We start from the raw sequence: 20,750 nt of genomic DNA, 5'->3' as shown, positions 1-20,750 counted from the left end.
AAAAATCTCTGAACTTCATAAATTCACCAGCCGTTGAGTGTTCCTTTCTGCCTCAGTGCTACCCATCAACCCAGGGGAGTGGGCAGGGGAGGCTCCTGCGGAAACAGACGCAGGAATTTAAGCCTATTGCATGCTCTTCCCATTTCTGGGTGAACCCTCTTAACCAGGTGGCCTCACGCTCAGTTCCTCTGCCTCATGATCTGCTCTGGGAGACCGAGTCCCCCGGAAAGCCAGGAAGGAGAGCAAATCCTTTGCCCCGTGGTCAACCTCCCGAAGCAAAGGCATGAATGTTAAACAGCAGCCAGATCAATACAAGCAAATATAGCTCAACTACACCATTTATTCAGCCATGAGAGATGTCAATAGCCAGATTAGGGTGATCCATCTTTTTGATTTCCCACTGTCTTCTCACTGACTACACGAGGGCTTTTTCCTGTATTAAAAGTGTTTGCTTTCTCAACCATAAAAATTCCAATTATTACTCGGAACGCGCTGGAGTTAAGTTGCTGGCTGGCAGTGGCCTTGAATTACCTGGATCAGCCCGGGGAAGTAGGGGGCCGCGGGGACGATCATAGGCACTCCGTAGGGATGCAGGAGGACTCCTTGAGAAGGCAACATGCTTCCCGTGAAGGTGTTTTTCCCTCTGAAGCTCAACACATCGATGGGGAGTTAGGGGAAAAAAATCTATAAACCCAACTTCTTCCGAACTACAAAGCTGAGAGCCAAATGGCTTCTGGCAGGGGCCAAGCGCTCATCACCGCGGAGAGGGGAAGGGAAGAAAATCCGAATCAGCAACTCTCGATGTGAAAGTTTTCTTCCCAGACGACAGCGAAGAGAAACAGCAGCTGCAGAGTTGAAGCTACCAAAATGGAAGGTGCTATTTTGGGAATGGCTTGCCTAACACCACTAACCAAATACTCTTCATTAATTTAGTTCTCGGAGAGACAGAGAGAGACCAAGAGACCGAGAGAAACCGAGTCAGGATATGGGAGTTGGGCAATTCCTGATGAATTTGGCCCAAAAGACAAGGGATACCTTCTCTGTGAGACTTTTTAGAGAGCAAAACACCCGAGAAATGTAAATTGATAGGATTATCAGCTGCCACTTAAAACTGGAGGAGGTTCATGTGTTCCAGCTTTGGGCTTTGGTACTGATCAAAAAGAAACTAAGAAGACAGTCTAGTTTATTATCCTCTCTTCCTCTGGTTTTAATCTTAAAGAGGCAATTTGTGCAAATAATATAATACTACTAGCTAATATTTGCAGTATGCGCTGTGCACAGAGAACGAGCTTAATTATTTACATGTGTTATGTAATTTCATTCTCACCACTCCCCGGAGTGGGCACTGTTATTGGGTCCAGGTAACAAACGGGAACTAGGCTCAGGCTAGTTGAATTGTTTGCTCACAGTCATGCACTCGGAAGAGGCAGGGCAGGGTTACAAACACAATTTCTAACCAGGACACTACATTCATCACAGTATTTCGTTCTGTAATTGGACATCATATGCTGTGTGTGTGTGTGTGTGTGCGTGTGTGTGTAGTTTAAAAATATTCTTTGTCTTTGAGCTTTCAATTGTTATATATTAACATGCATTATATTAATAAGGAATATCTCCCTGGTCCCGGAGTTTTAAGGCATACTGAATGTGAACTAAAACTATGAATGAGAAATACCTTAGAGCCAATATTTGAAATATTTCCAGCATGTGATAATGCCCAATGATGGTTTAGGATCCCTTCCATGGTAGTAGATAAATTCCTCTGGGTTTACATGAATTGGAAATGTACTGATCTGCACGTCCCACATACAGGCTGTGTGATCTTTAACAACTTACTTAGTGTCTCTGAACCTCGGTTTCTTCATTTGGGAAGTGAAGACCCTACCTCCAAGGATTGTATGACATATAAAGTCCTTGGCACCTACACAGGCATAATATGAGAGTCCCTTAGCCATTCTTATCATGGGTTTCCTGTTGTCCTGATGATTGGTCTAGTCCTTTCTGTGGCTTCAGAATGAAGGCACATATAACATTCAAAGAGTCACTCTTGTAACCTTCATACCAGGAAAGCAAGGGGGTGTGTTTCGAGTTCCACCGTTTTGAGAACAATGATGTGAAACTGACAAAGTGAGCCCACTCAGCTTCCCCTCAAGGCCCAGGGCTCTCTGAAAATCACCTTCAAACCAAACACCTGCCTGCCATATTCCACCTCCAACTCGAGGCAGGATAAAAGATATAGATTTTTGTCCAAACTGGAAGCGCTTCAGACACCACAAAACACATTCAACTATTGGCTTTTTCTAAATCCAGATGCCAATTCCTCCACTTTTAGATAGCCAAGGTGTTTTTACACTACACTAATTTTAGTTGCTTGATTTAGCTGCATAGTTACATTTTTAGATAACGGCAGTGGACAGCGTTTGGCAGAGAATTCAATTATTTAAGGCTGCATTTTGGCTATCGTGACACGGTTTCTCTGTAACGGATTCTCGTGCAGCCAAGTGGCCACGTAGTTGCAACACGGAAAGCTCAGTTAACAGCTGCAGGCTGACCCCTCTTACCTAAAAGCCTGATACGGCTGCTAACTTTAGCTTTTGACTCTGACTTTCAACACTGCTCTTCTGAGAAGTTACTGGTTAGGACATCAGCGTGCCACAGTCAGCGTCCCAGGAGGGGAGAGCTCTTGCTACTTTGCCTAAGGCCTGGCTCAGATTGAGTGATGTCTCTTCAATGTGATAAAGTGGGAAGACCATTGGACCAGGAGGTAGGAAATGTAATTTAGTCAGAAGGCCCAAAATGTACACATCCGGACTCTTAGTTTCCTGAACAAAGAACAGTGATAACAATATCCATTTACTCTTCACCAAGAGTGGGCCGATGAGCAAAATTGTGGGGATGTTTTGGAAACTGTAAAGTTTCACAAGTACAAAGGATCATTATCTATATATATCTCTACATAACTTTATATATCTCTACATAACTATATATCTGTATTTATATATCTATATATTTATATCTCTCTCTATATATCTATATACCATATATATATACCATATATATATATATATATATATATATATATATATATATATATTTAAAGAACCTGATGATTGCAGTCAGAAATGTGAAACATTTTACATATGGGATTGATATATATATATATATATATATATATATATATATATATATATATAGAGAGAGAGAGAGAGAGAGAGAGAGAGAGAGAGAGAGAAATGAGAAGTACTTATGGGACATACAGATTTATATATTCTTTGCAGAGAATATGTTCTTTTTACTTTTGTGGAACTCCATAATATGAAAATCTTTTGCTGCTCCTGCGTAATGAGTGCCCTTTTTCTCCCTCTGAAAATAAAGGCTATTTGTTTTGGGACCCTTTTTACTTTGACAGCCAGGAAGCTCAAAGCCAAATAAGAGGTTCCACTCTGTCCATCTTGTCGGCCTCACTGACTGCATATTTGTGTTCTTGTCTTCCTGTCCTCACCACCTCCGGTCCTAGCTACTGTTACTTACATTTCCACTGATTCTGACTTCATCTGTAACTTGTCCTCTGGGATCCATTTCCCCACTAACGGGCCGGTGCCACAGTCTCTGCATCCCTGCTCCTCGGTGGGGTGGCTGGGGCACGTGGCCACGGTAAGTGGTTGGCCACCCAATGTCTAGTGTGCAGTATTAAGTTCCTGGCATATCGCAGGCACTTAAAAAACAGTAGGATAAAAGAATAAGGTAAACAACAGAGACCACAGTTCTGGTAATGGCTAGGCAACCGACGTGAGCCTCCAAAAAGGACTGATTTCAATCTAGGGGCCATGAGTTAATATCACTCTGGCCACCACCAACAGAAGGGCCAGCCTTTTCCTGAAATGGGAAGTGGGCAGGTGCTGAAGACTTCAGGTGCTGTGGACTTGACTCTCTCTGCTGCACCGCCCCCAAACTCTGTCATTGTTGCATGAAGGTAGCCACAGACCATACATAAGCGAACACTTCAATCTGAATTTCCCATCATTTCAACTGGTCATGAAATAGCCTTCTTTTGTGTGTGTGTGTGTGTGTGTGTGTGTGTGTGTGTGTGTGTGTGTGTCAACCATTTAAAGTGCAGAAGCCATTGTTAGCTTGTGGGTCATTCAACAACAGGCATCAGGCCCGGTGTGGCTCACAGGCCGTGGCCCGCTGACCCCTGATTTAGAGCATTATATTCTATCCAACCCGCGGAGGTCAGACCTGAACACAATGGCAAATAGGGAGACCTGAACACAATGGCAAATAGGCAGCCTTTCTGTTCTCTTCTCCTCCTTCACCTGTTTCTGGTCTTTGCGGTCACTTCCCTGGTGCCACTTCTGTCAATCTTCCCTGTGTTAGGGATTTTCATCAAGAGATTGTCTTTTCTTCGCGAGCCTTTGAGAGTTCAATCTCATCCCTTCTCCCACTTAAAAATAATCCTCCCATCTTTCTCACCTTCCAGGGTGGCACTGCCTTCTGAGTTATTAGCTTCTCTTTTCCTTTCCTCCATGAAAGGTGCCATTCATTCTCGTCCACCCAATGTCTACAATGGTGACCAGACAAATGACGTTTCCCAAAACGTTTCCAGAGAGAATGGCTGAATGGATGACTGCTTTGGAAGAGGGTGGGGAAAGCCAAGAGGCCGCCGGGTCGCCAGGTGATTAAGAGATTCCTTCCGGAGACCTGGGTGCATCTTGGCACAGTAGAAAAAGCAGGCGTTTCATAGTCGGGGAGGCTGGGTGGGGATCTTGGCTCTATCATCATTTCATGCAGTTGATCTCAGAGGAGATATGCAGCCAGGAGCCCTTGTCTTCTTGGGGGAAACACGGGACAATGCCTGTACCTTCTGCCAGCTATGCTGCCACCACGAGATGACAGGATGTATATGGCTGATCCTGGTACTTGGAGCACAAAGCACTAGTTTATTTTTACTTCTCTCTTCACATTTTTTAATTGTTTTCTGATCACCCCAGTCCTGATGTTGGATCTGTCCCCTGAATGCCCCCACCAACACCCAGCACTGATGTCCCTGTCAGAGCCCTGCCTTTCTGTTCCCCTCACACAACTGCTTGCATAAACAACCCAGCCCTCAACCAGCAGCACAAGCTGGGCCCTCCAAGCAGCCTGCCTGCCTTCCTCAGCACTCCTGACTCCCCATCTAAGCCCCTGAAAGGCCAGTGGGGATTTGTATCAGGACAGGGAAAGATCTGCCTGGTAATCACAGCCAGATTCGTCCCCATTTTTATCTCCTCTACCTCCTCCTCAACTGGGAGTAGAATAGACGCTTAGCAAGTACTTGAGAATCATCTGTGGTATCCACGGCAGAGGTGGAGGTTCAGACAGGTTAACTGACATGTCCGAGGTTAAATGGAAAAATGTGTGCTTTGTCAGTTACCAAGAGCCTCCTACTTGCCCCAATCTCTGCTACATCATGATGAATGGCCACTCCAGAGCAACAACTCGAACCGCAATTCATAAACTCTACTCACCACCAGACATGCATTCTGACCTAGCTCAATACAGGTGAGAACACGCATGGACCTCAGAGGGAAATTCCCGGAGATGCTAAATAATGCTCATGGTTCTGATGCCTAGTCTGACATGTCAGAAGGGCATCCAGTGGATCACCAGGGAGGCAGGATCTTCCACAGTACAAGTTTCCACAGATTGTAGGTGTGATTCAGTGGGCCACTGACCAGCTGCTTCACAAATTACAGCCACCTCCTGTGTCCTCAGTGGAGGGCCAATACAGTTAGCCAAGCCACATCCTGGGAAGAGAAGCCATGTCCCCAACTTCTATGGACTGGTTCAGTTACTATGTGTTCATGAGTCGATGTATGTAAAGCTCTTGGGAGAATATCCAGTACCTAGTGAGCTTTAGTTCTCACCGTGACATTATTTGCCAACCCCTGTTCCCTCCTTGCAAAAGCACCATAGCACAGTAGGTAAGAGCTCATAACGAGCCACATTTCTCATATCAAAACCCCAACTGTGTGATCTTGTGCACATTACTTAACCTCTCTGTGCCTCAAATGGAATAATTTTAAAATAACAACATTCTCAGGAACCAGGTCTCATGGTCTAGAGATTTGGATAAGAGTACAATGCAGACCTGTTTAGCTTGGGGACTGGCTCATAGCAGTCTCAGTCAATGGGTGTTGGTGGCTGTTGTCGGGACAACAGCATCAGCATCAGCTGCTCTGCAGGATGGAACCAGACCTCACCCAAACCAGGATTGTCCTCACTCTTCCTCCCTTCCACAGCCAGTGGGTTAAGTAAGATCACACTTACTAAAGCGGCCTATACTGTACCTTCTCGTATAAGACACACCTCCTTCTCCCATGTTCTAAATAAAAAAACAAGCAGGGTGTGTGAGTGGCTTCTGAATATGAAAAATACAGTTTTAAAACTTAAATATGAGAATTTCAAATTCAAACGAAGACTTGTGGGGATGATGGAGATAGTAATTCAGGGACACAGGGCCACCCTACTCAGCAGTATTGTCCCACCTCCAAAAAAAAAAAAACGATGATGAGGATGCATAAAGAAAATTCCAGTCGGTCTTATAAGTGAGGAGGCTGCTGATTACCCTTAGCAACTTGAACCCCAGTGGTCCAGGCCGCTGTCTGCTGCTCTGGGTTCATTAAGCGCGTCTTGACCTGGTTCTCCTCTGAAAGCCAGACTGGCTGGCTGAATGAGCAAATCTAAGAATATCAGCCCCGCACATCATCTCTGCTGAGATCAACAGTGCTTCAGGAACTGACCCCTGACCTGTCTGGGATGAATGGCAACTGGGTTGGAGAATTTGTTGACCTTGCTGGAGATGAACAAATCCTCCCTGGGGTCTCCCAGAATGGGGGAGGAAGGATCAGCTGCTCCCCTCGATGTTGCTATGTGCCCTCCCTACTGTCTCTGCCTGTTGTGCTGCAGGTCCCTGCAGGAGCTGGATACACAGAGACCATGCCAGATAGCACAGCCTCCGGGCCTCATAACTGGGGCTTCCTGCCCAAATGCCAGGCACATGTACTCCCTGTGAACTTGCCCAACTACCTGAGCGCTACACACATCCTTTTCCCCTTAGAGACTAAGTACCTAGCCGGGCATCTCCCAATGCATGGTCTGCACAGTAGAAGCTGCATGAGATGCTGCACAGTAAAAAGAATCCCATGGCCAAAGAAGTGGGAGAAATTCAGCAAGCTCTCTCTCCCTCTTGAGGATTCACAGCATCTACTAGCAAAGAAAAGCCCCTGAGAAGTCTTGCAAGAAAAAAAAATAGAAACCTGATCGACTTTTTTTGACCCAGACATTGCCAGACTTATTTGATGGCCAATTGGCCATCCATCCATCCATCCATCCATCCATCCATCCATCCATCCATCCATGTGTCATCTATCCATCTTGCTATCAATTTGAATATCTGGCTATTGAGAATTAATTGTGTTAATCCCTGTGCCACGTTCTCTACCCATTCTCCTTGTTCCTATTTTCCTACTTTTTATCCTCATCAGAATCTTCATGGACATTATCAATCATCATCATCATCGTCATCACAGTTGCCACCATTTATTTATTCAAAGCTTACTTTGCTCTAATTTCATCATCAGTGTTATCCCGGTTTTTCCTCTCTACATCCCTAAGAAGTAGATTCTGTTGAACTCATTGCACTATGGACAGGAACACTGAAAGATGAAGCAAACTGGCCGAGAAACATAGATGGCAAATGACAAAGCTATTTCTTGAGCGAGGTCTGCAGAGACCTGGTTGTTAACTACCATGTGACAATCATGAATGCACTCTGAGAAATGCTCGCCTGGGCAAGATTCAAGCTCAGTGGTCTCCTTAGCTCCTTTACCCGCAACCCCTCACTCAGTCTCAACCATTAGAGGCAAAGGAAGACAAAAAAGCAAAGCCAGTAGAAACCGCTAGACAAGACTTCAAAGCCTGGGGAAGGGCTGGCTTTCACCACCCCACTGCATCTTTAGGAAGTGGGGAGCACAGTCACATGGACATGGGCTGGTCACACGGGAACACCAGCAAAGAGTAACCATAGGATGCACAAAGAGGAGAGGGGCGATCCAGAAAAAGGGGTGCTAAAGAGACTATTGCGTGACCTTTCTGTGTGATTCTGAAGCATCATCTGGCCTCGGGGGCTGTGTCCTTGGCCATTTCTCACATCAAGGCCTCTTCCAGAGGGGAGCTGCTGATTCTTAACTCTTGTGTTGGATGCATGGGGCACTCTGAGAATTTTGCCCTCGTCCCAGGAAACTGCCCATAACTCACAACATTTTGCATCTCATTGCAGGGAGTGGCCGGACCTTCTGAAATTCACCTGTGGACCTCTGAGGGGCCTCTGAGTCTCTGTCAGATTTTGAAGTATGTGGTCAATGTGTGCTGTGTTTTCTAGAAAGGAGAGGCATGGACAGAGTCAGCATTCTTTAAGTCAGGCCACATTAACGGTGCGGATGGTGGTTCCTGCATGGACTCATGTTGACACGCTGATCTCCACTACAACTTTGAGAATGTGTAGCTGCCACTGAAAAGTTTTCCTGCCAAAGCTCGACAGGGGTTTCCAAGAAGGCAATCTGTGGAGGTGCTAAGACATTCTATATAGTCAAACCAAGTCAGACTCAAAGAAATCCCAACACCCATCCTTAGCTCTCTTGTCTAACAGAGAGCAACTCTCCTAAGATAGCTTTCACCTCCAACTTCAGGCCAGAAAGCAGACACCATCAAACCAAGGAGTGGGTGTTGGGGGTGGTAGGGCACCCACCAAGCACAATGCTGGGGGAGAATGCAGCTAGGAAATATACACTTGGCCTTGCAGGTAACACAGGGCTGGGAGGGACCCAGAGCTAGGCTGTGCTGAGCTGCGCAGCTGAGACCTGAGAGGAGGAGCCAGGGGCTGGCCACTGCACATGGTTTCGCCACAATGTCACGATCAGGCAGCTGGTGGCAACAGAGAGCATCTGACAGGTGGCTTTTCAACTTCCCAGATTAGCAGCCCCCTTCTGGGACACGCTGGGCACATCAAAAGAGGAACCACCCTGAGCGACCTCATTTCCTCTCTGATTCTTCCATTACAATCTATTTTTAAATGTTGTGTTTTTGTTTTTTTTTAACAAACCATATATACCAAATACTATTGGCCAGACACCATCTCACCTTCTAACCCTTTTATGTGTTAACTCATTTAATCTTCATCACCACCATATAAGGCAAGAGCTGTTATTATCCTTGATGGCTGATAGGGAACCTGAAGCACAGAGAGGTTAAGTAACTTGTCCAAGGTCACATAGCTTGTGAATGGGGAATCTGCTCCAGAGTTAGGTATTCCTATGCTGTGCTGCCGCTCCAGAAAAGACATTTAAAAAAAAAATAGAATTCTGCTGGCTTCCCATTGACTAATTGAAAAACAAACTTATCGTACTTTTTAGTGTGATAGCAATGTGTCCTATTGGCTAAGAACTCAGAGCTGAAGCCATACTACGCTGAGGTGCACATTCTGGCTCTGAACATTTCTGGCTTGTGGTCCTGGGCAAATACTTAACCTCCCTGAATGTCAATACCTTCATATTTGGAGGAAACAGCACTTTCGACACAGGGCTGTGGGGAGAACTCTAAATAACATGGTGATGCACTTGGGCTTGAGTCCACCTTTACATGTGTGAGCTTTATTCCAGGTGGTTTTGTCTTAGCATGACGCTCTCCACTCCCATGAATGCCAGGCATCTCGATAACTCCTCATTTATCCCTGCTTGATCCCAGACATCCCAGTTTCATGACTCAAGAAACCCTCATGTTTGTTGAAGCGAGTTTGAGCTGGGTCTCTGTCCTGTACAACGAACAGATTCTGGACTAATTCAAGAGTGATGGTGAGACCAGCAGGTACACATACCCACATCAAACATACCTTGTGCTTATTTAAAAAAAAGCACACATTCATAGAACTTTCTAAGTGTCAAACACCACTCATTCTAAGCTCATTAAGGACGAGCTCATTTCCTCTTTTTGACAATTCTCCGGTAGCGCTAGACCTCATAGCCCACTCTGCAGATGAGGACATGCAACTCGGAGAGTTTGTATCATTCCTGGCTCTGAGTGGGCGGGCCTTTGCCAAAGCCACGCCTGCCTGACTCCAAGTCCTACTTCCTTTGCTCTGCCTTACCAAGGATGTTGATGCCTTAGCTAAGCAAGGGTAACCCGGAGGCCTCCCCGGGAGCCTGCACCAGCACGCAGGTGCCCACATTATAAACGCTGCCTCTACGCTAGACCTCCTCTCAGTGACTCCTCGGGGAAATGCCTGGGCGACGAATGAGAATTCTAAATACCCTTCCAGAGACATCCCACTGAGTCAGAGCCAGCACAGACTGCACACTCTCTACCTGCATCCAGACCCAGTCCCAGCAGCACTGCCTGAAATCACCCCACCGCGAGCCACACCTTCCTGCTCAATAACATCTGGCAGGCAGAGCCCTTGGCCCCTCTACACATGTTTGTAAACTCACTGCGCCGGTTGTTCTTGGGGACTCATTTCCCTGCACACTCACCTATCACAGACCTGAGCTCAACAAGTGGGCGTTCCTCTGCGTCTCCCCCGCCAATGCTGAATAGCGCCCAGTGCGGAAATTCACAGACTCCAGGGTGGCTGTTGGCTTTAGGATTACCACCCAGACCTCACTTCCTTGGAGACTGGTGGCCGGCCTGGAAGATGAATGCTCCTCTCAGGACCAAAATAGAACAAAGGGACAAAAGAGAACTGAAGGGTTTCAAATTAGGATAAAAAGAGAGAAACCTGGCACTACCATGGCCTCCCTTAACTGCTTAAAACTTACCAGTGATGCCCAACTCTTCGTTTCCTTTATCCCCATATGTTCCCACCCTCCCACTGGGACCTAACATTTGCAGGCGCTATTTCTCATTCTGGCTAGTGGTGTGCTCATCTGCCTACCTCGCCAAGCAGCCCTCGTTGTTATTTTTGTAATTACTGCGAGCCTTTCTCATGTTGCACCCGGCCAGAACCCTGGCTCACCACGCCCGGTTACTCCCAGAACACACGGAGGGCCGGGGGTGGGTCTGCAGTGGGAAGGGGCAGCCCTCCTGCCCGCTTTGGGAAGCAGCACTGAGAAGCAGCAGACGGGGAGGCACTGGGGACATTTCTTAAAGGCTGCATTCTGCGCCACTTTATTGAACAAGCATTCTCTGTGTTCACTGGGGAGTTTGTTTGTTAGAACAAAGGCTGTACTATTTTTTTTACACATACTAATGCATTTAGTCATCATGATGACTGACAACACATATCATCGTTCCCGTTTTACACATGAGAAAGCTGAAACAATGGACGTTAAAGTAACTGGCCAATGGGCATAGGAGATGGCAAGTGGCAGATTTAAATCAAATTTCAATGCAGGCACTATATGTGAAACTGTTCTACCACACTGCATTCTAATCAGCATCACTATCATCACCAAACATACCCCCACCGCCACACCCCCACCATGTCAACCATCACTTCTACCACCACTATCACAGCATCTCCACCACCACCAATACCATCAACACCACCAACACCATCATCATCACCAAGGATCACCGTCATCACCACACCCCCACCATCTCTACCATCACTTCTACCGCCACTATAACAGCTCCTCCACTAATACCACCACCACCACCACCACCAAGACCAACACTATCACCACCACCACCACCACCAAACATCACCAGCAACAATAAGACTGCCACTATACTACCATTACCATCACTACCTCCATTAGGATCACCATCACCACCTCCACCACCACCACTACTATACTGCTATTACCATCTCTACCTCCATCACCATCTCCATCAACACCTCCATCACCACCATGACTACCATCAGTACCAACACCACACCTTCAACAACTCCATTACCACCACCACCACCACCAAGAGTAAAAGCATTTATTGAACTTTTGCTGGGTGCTATTACAAACAATCTCATGCCACACTCACAACTCTAGTTCCTGATCCTGCATTACCTCTATTTCATAGAAATGAAGCTTTTTAGCAACTGACTTATAATCATAGAAACGAAGCTTCAGTGAGCTTGGAGACTGGCCCATGTAGATGGTCAGAAGTCTGTCAGCTTAGTTGATATTTTAAGATTCAAAGCCAGCTTTGCCCAACACCGACGAGAATGCAATTAACCCTGGTGCTCCTTTGACCAGAGGCAGGAGAGGGAGGCATTGCCCACGGGACATGTCACCAAGCCTGCTCCCCGATTCTCACCCACCCTATTAGAAGTCAGTTGCTAAGATGTGAGAGATCGCCCCACTAAGTTGGGGTATAATTTTGTGTGGCAACTCTGCTACCAAACAGTGCACAAGACCAAGTGTGAGATTCTCGGCTTTGGCCAAATAGCATTCAGGGGGCGCTGGCCTGCAATATGCTGAAACTGGCCTGTAGTTCTCTCTGCTGGAGCCCACGCCCAGGCCAGCGCCTCCTGAGGCACTGCCCTCCTCACCAGCGCCCTCGGATGTCCCCCTGCAGCACGTTACATTTGCTCCCTTTGGCCGAGTACTGTCTCTGTGGGGTGGAGAGGTGTCACAAAGAATAGCAGGGTTGTTTTCCAAAACTCTCACTCCTGTCCATGGCTCTGTCAGCTCCTAGTCCAAGCAGCCATCATCCGGCCCTGAATTACTGCTGTGGTCTCCTACCTGAGCCTCTGTTTTCAGTCTTACCCCTCTAATCTGTTCTGCACAGAACAGCTGAACTCGTCTTTTAAAGGCAAAATTCTATCCCGTTTCTCCCCTGTGTCAAGCCCCTTCGTCTCTTTCCCTCCCTTTTTATTCCTTTGAGGATGAAATCTAACCCCCATATCAGTGCTTTCAAAAACTGTGTTGCCCTAACCGGTTTGGCTCAGTGGATGGAGCGTCGGCCTGCGCACTGAAGGGTTCCAGGTTCGATTCCGGTCAAGGGCATGTACTTTGGTTGCGGGCACATCCCCAGTGCGGGGGGGGGGGGGGGGGTAGGGTGCAGGAGGCGGCTGATCAATGTTTCTCTCTCATCGATGTTTCTGACTCTCTATCCTTCCCCCTTTCTCTCTGTAAAAATATCAATAAAATATATTTTTTAAAATTCACTTTCTCTACATGTTCTCCAACTGCTGTTTAAAAAACCCCACAAAAATCTAAAAAAACTGTGGATTCTGGGCCCTCTGCCTCCTTCCCGCTCTTTCACGCTACTCCAACCATCCTGGCCTTTTCTCCATCCCCGAGATCGCCAGACACAGAACAGCCATGCCACAGACTCTCCGCCTCAGTGACAATGGTCTTCTCCACAGTCCCCACCTCCTTCACTCAGCTTCAATGCCACTTCCTCAGCGAGAGCGTCCTTCTGTCCGGAATCCAGCCCCTGCTATTTTCTGTGGACGCCCTTCTCTTTATCACAACTTAGAATACATGTTTCTACCATGATCGCTTGTTCATCGCCTGTCATCCCGCAAACTCAGAAGCTCCATAAAGGAAAATGAAGTTGGTTTCCTTGTCTCTATGTCCTCAGTGACTAACCCAACTCTTTTAGGCAGTGCAGAGGTTACATGAATATTTGTTGAGTGAATAAGCAAGTGAATTAATTATTAACCAATTACATGCCAGAGGAGAGGAGGTCTGATTTAATCATCATGGATGTCACTTGCTTTGCTATAGACAACGTGATAAGCCTTTCATAAATCGATCAGAAAGTGTTAGGGACATTTTACAAATGGTGAAAAACACGGCATTTCTCTTCTCCGATAGTATCAGATAAACTCTCAGACTGTCTTCCGTGCCAGGCGACAGTTGTCTTATGTAATGTAGTAATTGCTGTCTTGAATTAAAGGCATTGTTATTTTGGAGAGTGGAGAGTTGCTCTTTTTCTGACACAAGAAGTGAAGGATCCACCCCTCATATTAACACATCATCTTCTTGGCATGCTGCGCGATTAAGGAGGAAATGTGATTTTATTTTGTGGGAAATTGATATTTTTTTTCACCAAGTCGAGAGGCGCTATCGGAATAAAGGGCTGTTTATTTGGGCGAATCACCAGCCTCGCACAAATCCCAAGCGCTAATTGCATAATGGGTCTTTACAAAACGCCATAGCATGGGCTAGGCCGGTTTCTCTGTTTTCGGTTTGAAAAATAGATTGTTTAATAAGCCATCAGAGCTACATGTAAACCAAGTAAACAATAGAGCAGATGTTGACGGCTGTCTTGTGCCTCGTAGACATAATTAAAGACAATGAGACACTCACGGAGTCAAGAACAGAGGACAAATGCAAACACAGAAATCAGTACAGTATGGATGTCAGCTGCACTTGCTGGACACCTGCTTCCTCAGTGCAAGGCGCTGTCTCATGTTTCCCAGGATGGACAATGTTTGCCGGGCTCACTGTTTACTTACGTAATTGCGTACATTTTGTTCTCCACTTTTCAGGAAGACACGAAAGGTAGTCTCTTCAATTGAGTATTTGTTTCAATTTCATGATCACTGAATTTGACGCTCAATAGCCTCCAAGAACGCTTTTAATTTTTCCATAAGCATAAACATTCATAAAAACCACTTTCACATTTATAAAAGAAATCTAAGCCCCGGGTTGGGTAGGAGGGGGAGAGGGGTTTATTCATTTTTCTCTGCATTTATCCCTTCATGTATTTTTTTAAGGAGGAGTTCTACTAAATTGAAATGTTTATTTCCCAAAAGCCTTACACATCTTTAAGTCAGGCATATTTCCTAAAATGAAGATTTCACCTTATACAAAAGCAATCCAGCTGGGTAGGCTATTTAAAGTATCATTCTAATTTTCTAAATATTCTCTTTTGCCCTCAAACTCCCACTCAGAGATCTGTTAGTTTTCATCTCTCAGTTCCATAGGGGAAGAAATATAACCACACACAATGAGGCACATGACATGATTAAGAGAACAGAAGTGTAATCCCAAAAAAGGCAAAACAACAACAGGGCTTTTCTCTGAGATGTCTTGAAAGAGGAACCGAGGGTTCCAATCCATCTCTTGATTATATCATTCCGCCCCTCCCAATTAGGAAGAAGAAGCTGAAGTTAAAATCAGCTTCCTATGGCTTACTGGACAGGAGAAAGTTTCCCAGATCCAGAATTCTCAGCTTAGAAAATAGATGACCTCACTCACTTTCAAAGCAAAAGGAATTCACAGAACTCTTTTTTTTTCCGTAAGCCATTCACTGTTTTAAGCCTCAGAAATCCCATCGCGGAAAGACCCCAGGATGCCCAGGTGACTTGCAGGGACGGTGATGCGGCCGCGGGGCACGCCCATCGCCCAGTCTGTCCTTCTGGGTGATTTGGAAGGAAGGCGATCCTGGTGTGTTCTGCGTCTCTTATGTTAGGAAAATGGTGTCAGCCCATTTTCACAGACAAAATCCAGAAGCATAAACACCACATGGGAGACGAATAGGGCCCTGATGCTACTATGGAACAGACAGATCGGCCCTGAAATACCAAAAACAGATCCATGCCCTCCTCATTCATTCTTGAAAATGTCCCTAGGTGACACCTACACACACACACACACACACACACACACACACACGCACACGCGTATGCACATGCTCACACACATATGTGCACACACGCACACACACATGTGCATACATACAGGATCTCAGAGGCTCAGGAAGGTTGCAAAGCACTAAATTCTTTTGATTTATAGAGCAGCCTGCACTGCATGGAGCAAAACAGCATGGCAACCGGGGACCCCGCTCCCAGAAATTCCTTTATGAACACGACCAGGCCCCGCAAGTGAACAAAGCAGTGGTGCAGGGTGTATAAATCATTAATACGGTGCCGGGCAGTGACTGCATTTCCTGTGTTGGTTGGAGAGCTCCTCAGCACAACGGGGACTTGGGGATTGGAATTGGCTGCGGAGAAACGCACTCCATCATCCTGCGAGCGGATGTGCTTCCCATCAGCCCTGCTCTCCTCTCTTCCCCACCCTCCCCGAGCCTGACAGCCTCGCCGCGTGTTGTAATTTATTCAACAGTAATCATAATGACTTAAAAATAAAATCACGAGAAAGCTTCAAAGTTGAAAGCTCTCCCCACTGACTCTCTCCCTTTCTGACAAGTTTCGCCTTTGAAAGGAAAGAGAAATGAGGACTCCTGGCTGGGAGAGGCTGATTTTCACAGTGATGGGCCTGCAGGGCCTGGGTGCAGCCTGCAGACCCCGCCGCCCGATGGCACGGGCCCTGTCGGTTCTGGAGTGAGAGTCTCTGGTTTTCAACCTCCTCTCCCCCACCACCTGCCTCAGATCAGCATGGAAGGAAAGGAAAGGCCTCCTACCCACTCCCCCGGAGGCCTTTTGTGGGGGATTAAATGAGGTAGCCCATGTGAAAGTGCTTCGTAGTGTATTTGTCACATAGTGCTCCATAAAAGTTATTGATTACTTCATTATTTTAATTATTTTATTATCATCGTCGCTGTTGAGGCTGGCTGGATTCTCTGACTTCCTAAATGATCTTGCAAGAAGCATCTCCTACTGCTTACAGAGTAGATTCGTTTTTTGAATGGAAGTAAAAGAAGACATTAAAAAAAAAAAAAAAAGAAGAGGGAGAGAAAAAGGAAGAAAAAAGAACAAGAGTGTTCTCAAGAATCCAATCACATGTTCTGAATGGAGACCCCTAGTGGCAAGTTCCGCCATTGCACCATGAAGAAAGAATCGCTCCACTCCCTATTTTAACTATTCATTGCAAACACTTAGGAGAAAAAGGGTTGGGGGAAGAAAGGAAGGAAGGAAGCAAAAAATAAAAATAAAAATAAAAAATCCATAGTTTTATGCATATTATTTGGATGAGAGCATCCATCAGCCAGTTTAAGGAGGGAAAGTACACAGATTCAAAGCAAATTCATTTGCAGGGGCAGCTTCTGTGTTTCTAGAAATTTGAGGAGTGGCTGGATGGAGAGAGTCGTGACACCAGGAGGTCCACACCTCATTCTTCTGCTTCAGAATAAAGAGGACAAGCGATCAGGCAGCAGAGGGACACACACTCCCTCACATAGGACAGACCCAGGCCTGGACAGTCATCCTGAAACTGGGGCATTTGCCCAGGCATCCATGCAAGTACCCAAGCACGGCCAGGCCCCAGAGAAACTCCCCCTGACTGCCCCCGGTGACAATCTGCACATTAGCAGGCGCCTGCCACATCCAAGCTTATGGGAATCAGCTCCAACGTGTGCCCAAGTCCCCTGCATCACAGAATAATGACATTCTGAATAGAAATAAATGAAGCCCCTGCAGTGTGATTCTGTCAGCTTTTGAAAGTAAATAACTTTGCTACTGACAAGAGCAAGACAATTTTTATTTTCCCTCCTCCTGTCACGGAGCATTAATTGAGATGTGCAGCCACTTTCCAATCCAACATGGCCAGCAGCACTGAGTTGGCAGAAGGAGAGAGAAGAAAACCAGATCAGGTAGGAGGGACCAAAGACCCTGAGGGAGACCCCAAGTTCCTTGGGTCTGTGTCCTTGGCAGACCATGGGGGTTGTTTGTGTGTGTGTGTGTGTGTGTGTGTGTGTGTGTGTGTGTATCACATTTACTTGGGAGAAATAAAAAATCATGTTCAGCTTTAATAAACAAGCATTCATTCATTCATTCATTAATTCACTCATTCTTCCTTTCAAAGGTCTGTTGGCTGCTCACTGTGTCCCAGGCACTGTTAGTGTGTCTATCTGTACCATACAAATCTTACAAATAACGGTTATGAAATGGTTATCCTTAACCCTATTTTCCTGAAGAAGCTACTAAAGCTCCAAATCAAGTAAAGCCTCTTGCTCGATCTAGTTGGGTCAGCGAATCGAATAGCAGAGTTGGGATCAAGCCTTCAGTTCAAGACTTCTGTCCTATATAGGCCTCCAGAGAGAGCAATCATTTCTTAAACTGTGCTTCGGGCGGCGGGGGGAGGGGGGTGGGACCTGACACCAACTGGTTCTAAAATGATGTAGGTTTCTCAGCTGAATTTCCATAAGAGCCTTGAGCTCTTGAGATGGACAGTTGGATACTGCTAAATGGAGATGTCACTGCTCATTCTGTTTTTGGATATCGACATTGCTCCCTGTTAAGGAAAGACTCATCTGGGGGGGGGGGGGGATCTCCCAGCTCTCATCTTTGCCTAAGAGCAGGGCTTGCCCTCCCTTCACCCCCCACCCTGCCACCCCCACCCCCCACCCTCTGCCCAATGCCTGGACGCAGGCAGAGCAGAACTACCTAAGAGAAGATGGAGCTATTTGCTGTTGCTTTTGATAAGGGGATCTAGTCCTCAAGGTGAGCCTGGGCAAACATCAAATGCCAAAAACGAACAGTCTCATTAAGACTAACCCCTTTGTGTATTTACTCATCAGGGCGCTTCCATCCTACAGCTGCCTGTACTCTCCTCCGTAGCTGCAATGGGAAAAACGTCCTCACGTCTCTGGGAACACACACTAACCTGCCAAGTGCTTTTCGCTCTGGCTCCAGTCCCTCATCTTGATTCTGTGTGTGCTAAACAGAACATAAAGAACAGCAGCAAAATAGGGGGAGACTGCTCCTCACCTGGAGCCTGGTCCAGTGTCAAAAACCACAGCCCTCCCCCAGCCCCGTGGTCTTGGAGCCCCGCGGTCTTGGAGCCCCGCATGCTGCTGATGGGGAGTATGTGCCCGTTTTCCTTTGCTGTGTGCTCTGACCGCCGCTCTGTCAGAGGGGAGAGGAGGTGACGCGGAGAGATAACGAGAGTCTTGCTCTTTGCAAAGCAGGTCAGGGGAGGAATGAATGATTCCGTACCAGACATGAAAGGGGATCCCTAGGAAATCCAACAGACCCAGCCAACATTACCCAATGATGGCACAGGGATGGGTGACGTGATAGACCCTCCCTGAGGATGGGCACCTTTGCTTACTGAGAACGTCTGGGAGCACAGCTGGCACCAAGCAGGAGTTCAATAAACATGGAGTGAATGAATGAACAGGTGAATGGATATTGATTTCAATGTATGTTCATATCATATACAAACATCATATCAAAGATGTGATCCTGCAACTATGTATTTATGTGTGTTGGTTTGAGCAACTCTCCTTTTAAGTACAAAATATAAGTTGATCTGAAACTATTAAGTAGATATCGACTGGGATGATGAGTGAATTGGTAAAAATTAGGAAGGGGGTGCTCGAATGCCTGGAATTTCAGAATCAGTGTACCCCATTCATCGTTTTCAAAGTAAAAGGCCTGTTGCAGAAGCACCCTGGTGAGGCTTTCACAGAGGGTACCAACGGGACTTTGGGTGCTCCACGTCGGAGTCTTCCTCAGGCTCCCATCAAAACCCTCGCCCACCTCTCACCCCCAAACCTGCTCCCCAAGGCCCCTGGGTTTCTCCACAGCTCGGGAGCGGCCTTCTCTCACTTGTTCACCCATTTCCATCTTTTCATGTTTCCACTCTGACCCCAGAGGATAGCAGACGCCATCCCGGGCACCCCCGCTTGACACGTGACCCAACTCCGCCGCTCGCTGTGTCCTGTGCCTCTCACTCTCTTTTGCACATGAGGCCTGTATACTCCCCTTCCCTGTTCTTAGGACAACTCTCTCAACTCTTCACGTGCCAAATGCTCCCTTTTCCTCGGATCAGAAAATCCATCACCTCCTCAGTGAGACCCACACCGACCCACCCAACAACCACCAACAGGCCCCTGACCCTTTCTCCCACCGCCCTGTTTATTTCTTGCACAGCACTCCCCCCAATCTGAAAACACCTTCCTAAGTCACTCACGTTCGCATCCTCTATTCTTCTTTTACTGCAGTACCAGCTCCATGGTGGCAGGCACCACTCCTAATTGATTTGCTGCAATATTCTCAATGCCCGGCGACAGGGTTTTGCATGCCCAAAGAAAGAAGGACTAAATGATTGAAGGCATCGTCACATGAATCTGTAAAAATGGGTGGCGATCACAGCTTCCCTTGCTTCTAAGGTTCTAGAAGGTTCTAATGTATTCATTCCTTCATGCCTTACATTTTTTTGAGCAACTACTACCTATTAGACTTTATTCTAGGAATCATGGGTAGAGTAACAGACAGAATAGAGAAATCTCTGACATCATGTTGCGTATAGTCTAGCAGGTCAGAAAAAGCATCGCAAAAGTGCTCTGCAAACTGCCTGCTGCCTAACACATACAAGAAATGCAACTGCAGAGAGGGATGGGCATGGAGACCCCCGGCGATGATGGAAAGCAGTCTTGTTGCTCTTTTTCAGCCAGCATCAACCCATCAGGGTCACCATATGCCAGGGTCAGAAATAGCACCAAGACCCCTTTTCCCCAAATGCTTTCAGTTGCCAGAAAGTTCCAACCGCATACGCTTTTTGCCTAACCCCAACCAGGGGGTGCATTCGGGGGTCCGTCAGAAAGCCTCTCTGTCACAGTGTCTCTGCAGGAGCAGCCCTGCAGGTTCGCTGCTCATTTCCCCAGCTCGCCAGCATTCAGCGTGTTGAAGGGCCCGGGCCAGGGCCCTCCTGAGCTATTGTGCCTGAGATCTGACCTCATTTGACACAGCCCCCTCTCAATGGGACCAGCCACATCACGCAGACAGCCACAGGCCACTGCTCAGCCCTGCAAAGTTCTCTGGGGCAGCTCCCGGAAAGAGGAAACTTTATTGATGAATGGAACTTTCTCTGCCTCTCTTAATTGAATTAAACAGCGCACTGGGACACCTCTCCCCGTCC

The 20,750-nt window shown here is 46.8% G+C and overlaps 1 protein-coding gene across 16 annotated transcripts in view; it reads right to left on the bottom strand.

Annotated features, from left to right (window-relative positions):
- Nucleotides 1-20,750, bottom strand: part of RBFOX1 (RNA binding fox-1 homolog 1) — a gene marked incomplete at both ends in the record, with an annotated part of 1,044,696 nt that overhangs the window by 343,814 nt on the left and 680,132 nt on the right. For 5 of the 16 annotated variants that reach the window (XM_079761235.1, XM_079761234.1, XM_079761223.1 and 2 more), the window contains one exon: nucleotides 532-618. The exons of the other annotated variants lie outside the window; for them this stretch is intronic. In XM_079761235.1, coding sequence (XP_079617361.1) covers nucleotides 532-618 — 87 coding nt within the window. Of the gene's footprint in view, nucleotides 1-531; nucleotides 619-20,750 lie in introns of those variants that run through there. 16 annotated transcript variants of the gene reach the window in all.

This window comes from Cnephaeus nilssonii (assembly GCF_951640355.1).
Source record: "Cnephaeus nilssonii genome assembly, chromosome: 2".
Classification (NCBI taxonomy): Eukaryota; Metazoa; Chordata; class Mammalia; order Chiroptera; family Vespertilionidae; genus Cnephaeus; species Cnephaeus nilssonii.
The sequence above is the reverse complement of the archived record's forward strand: the minus strand, read 5'-3'. Positions and strand labels throughout refer to the sequence as shown.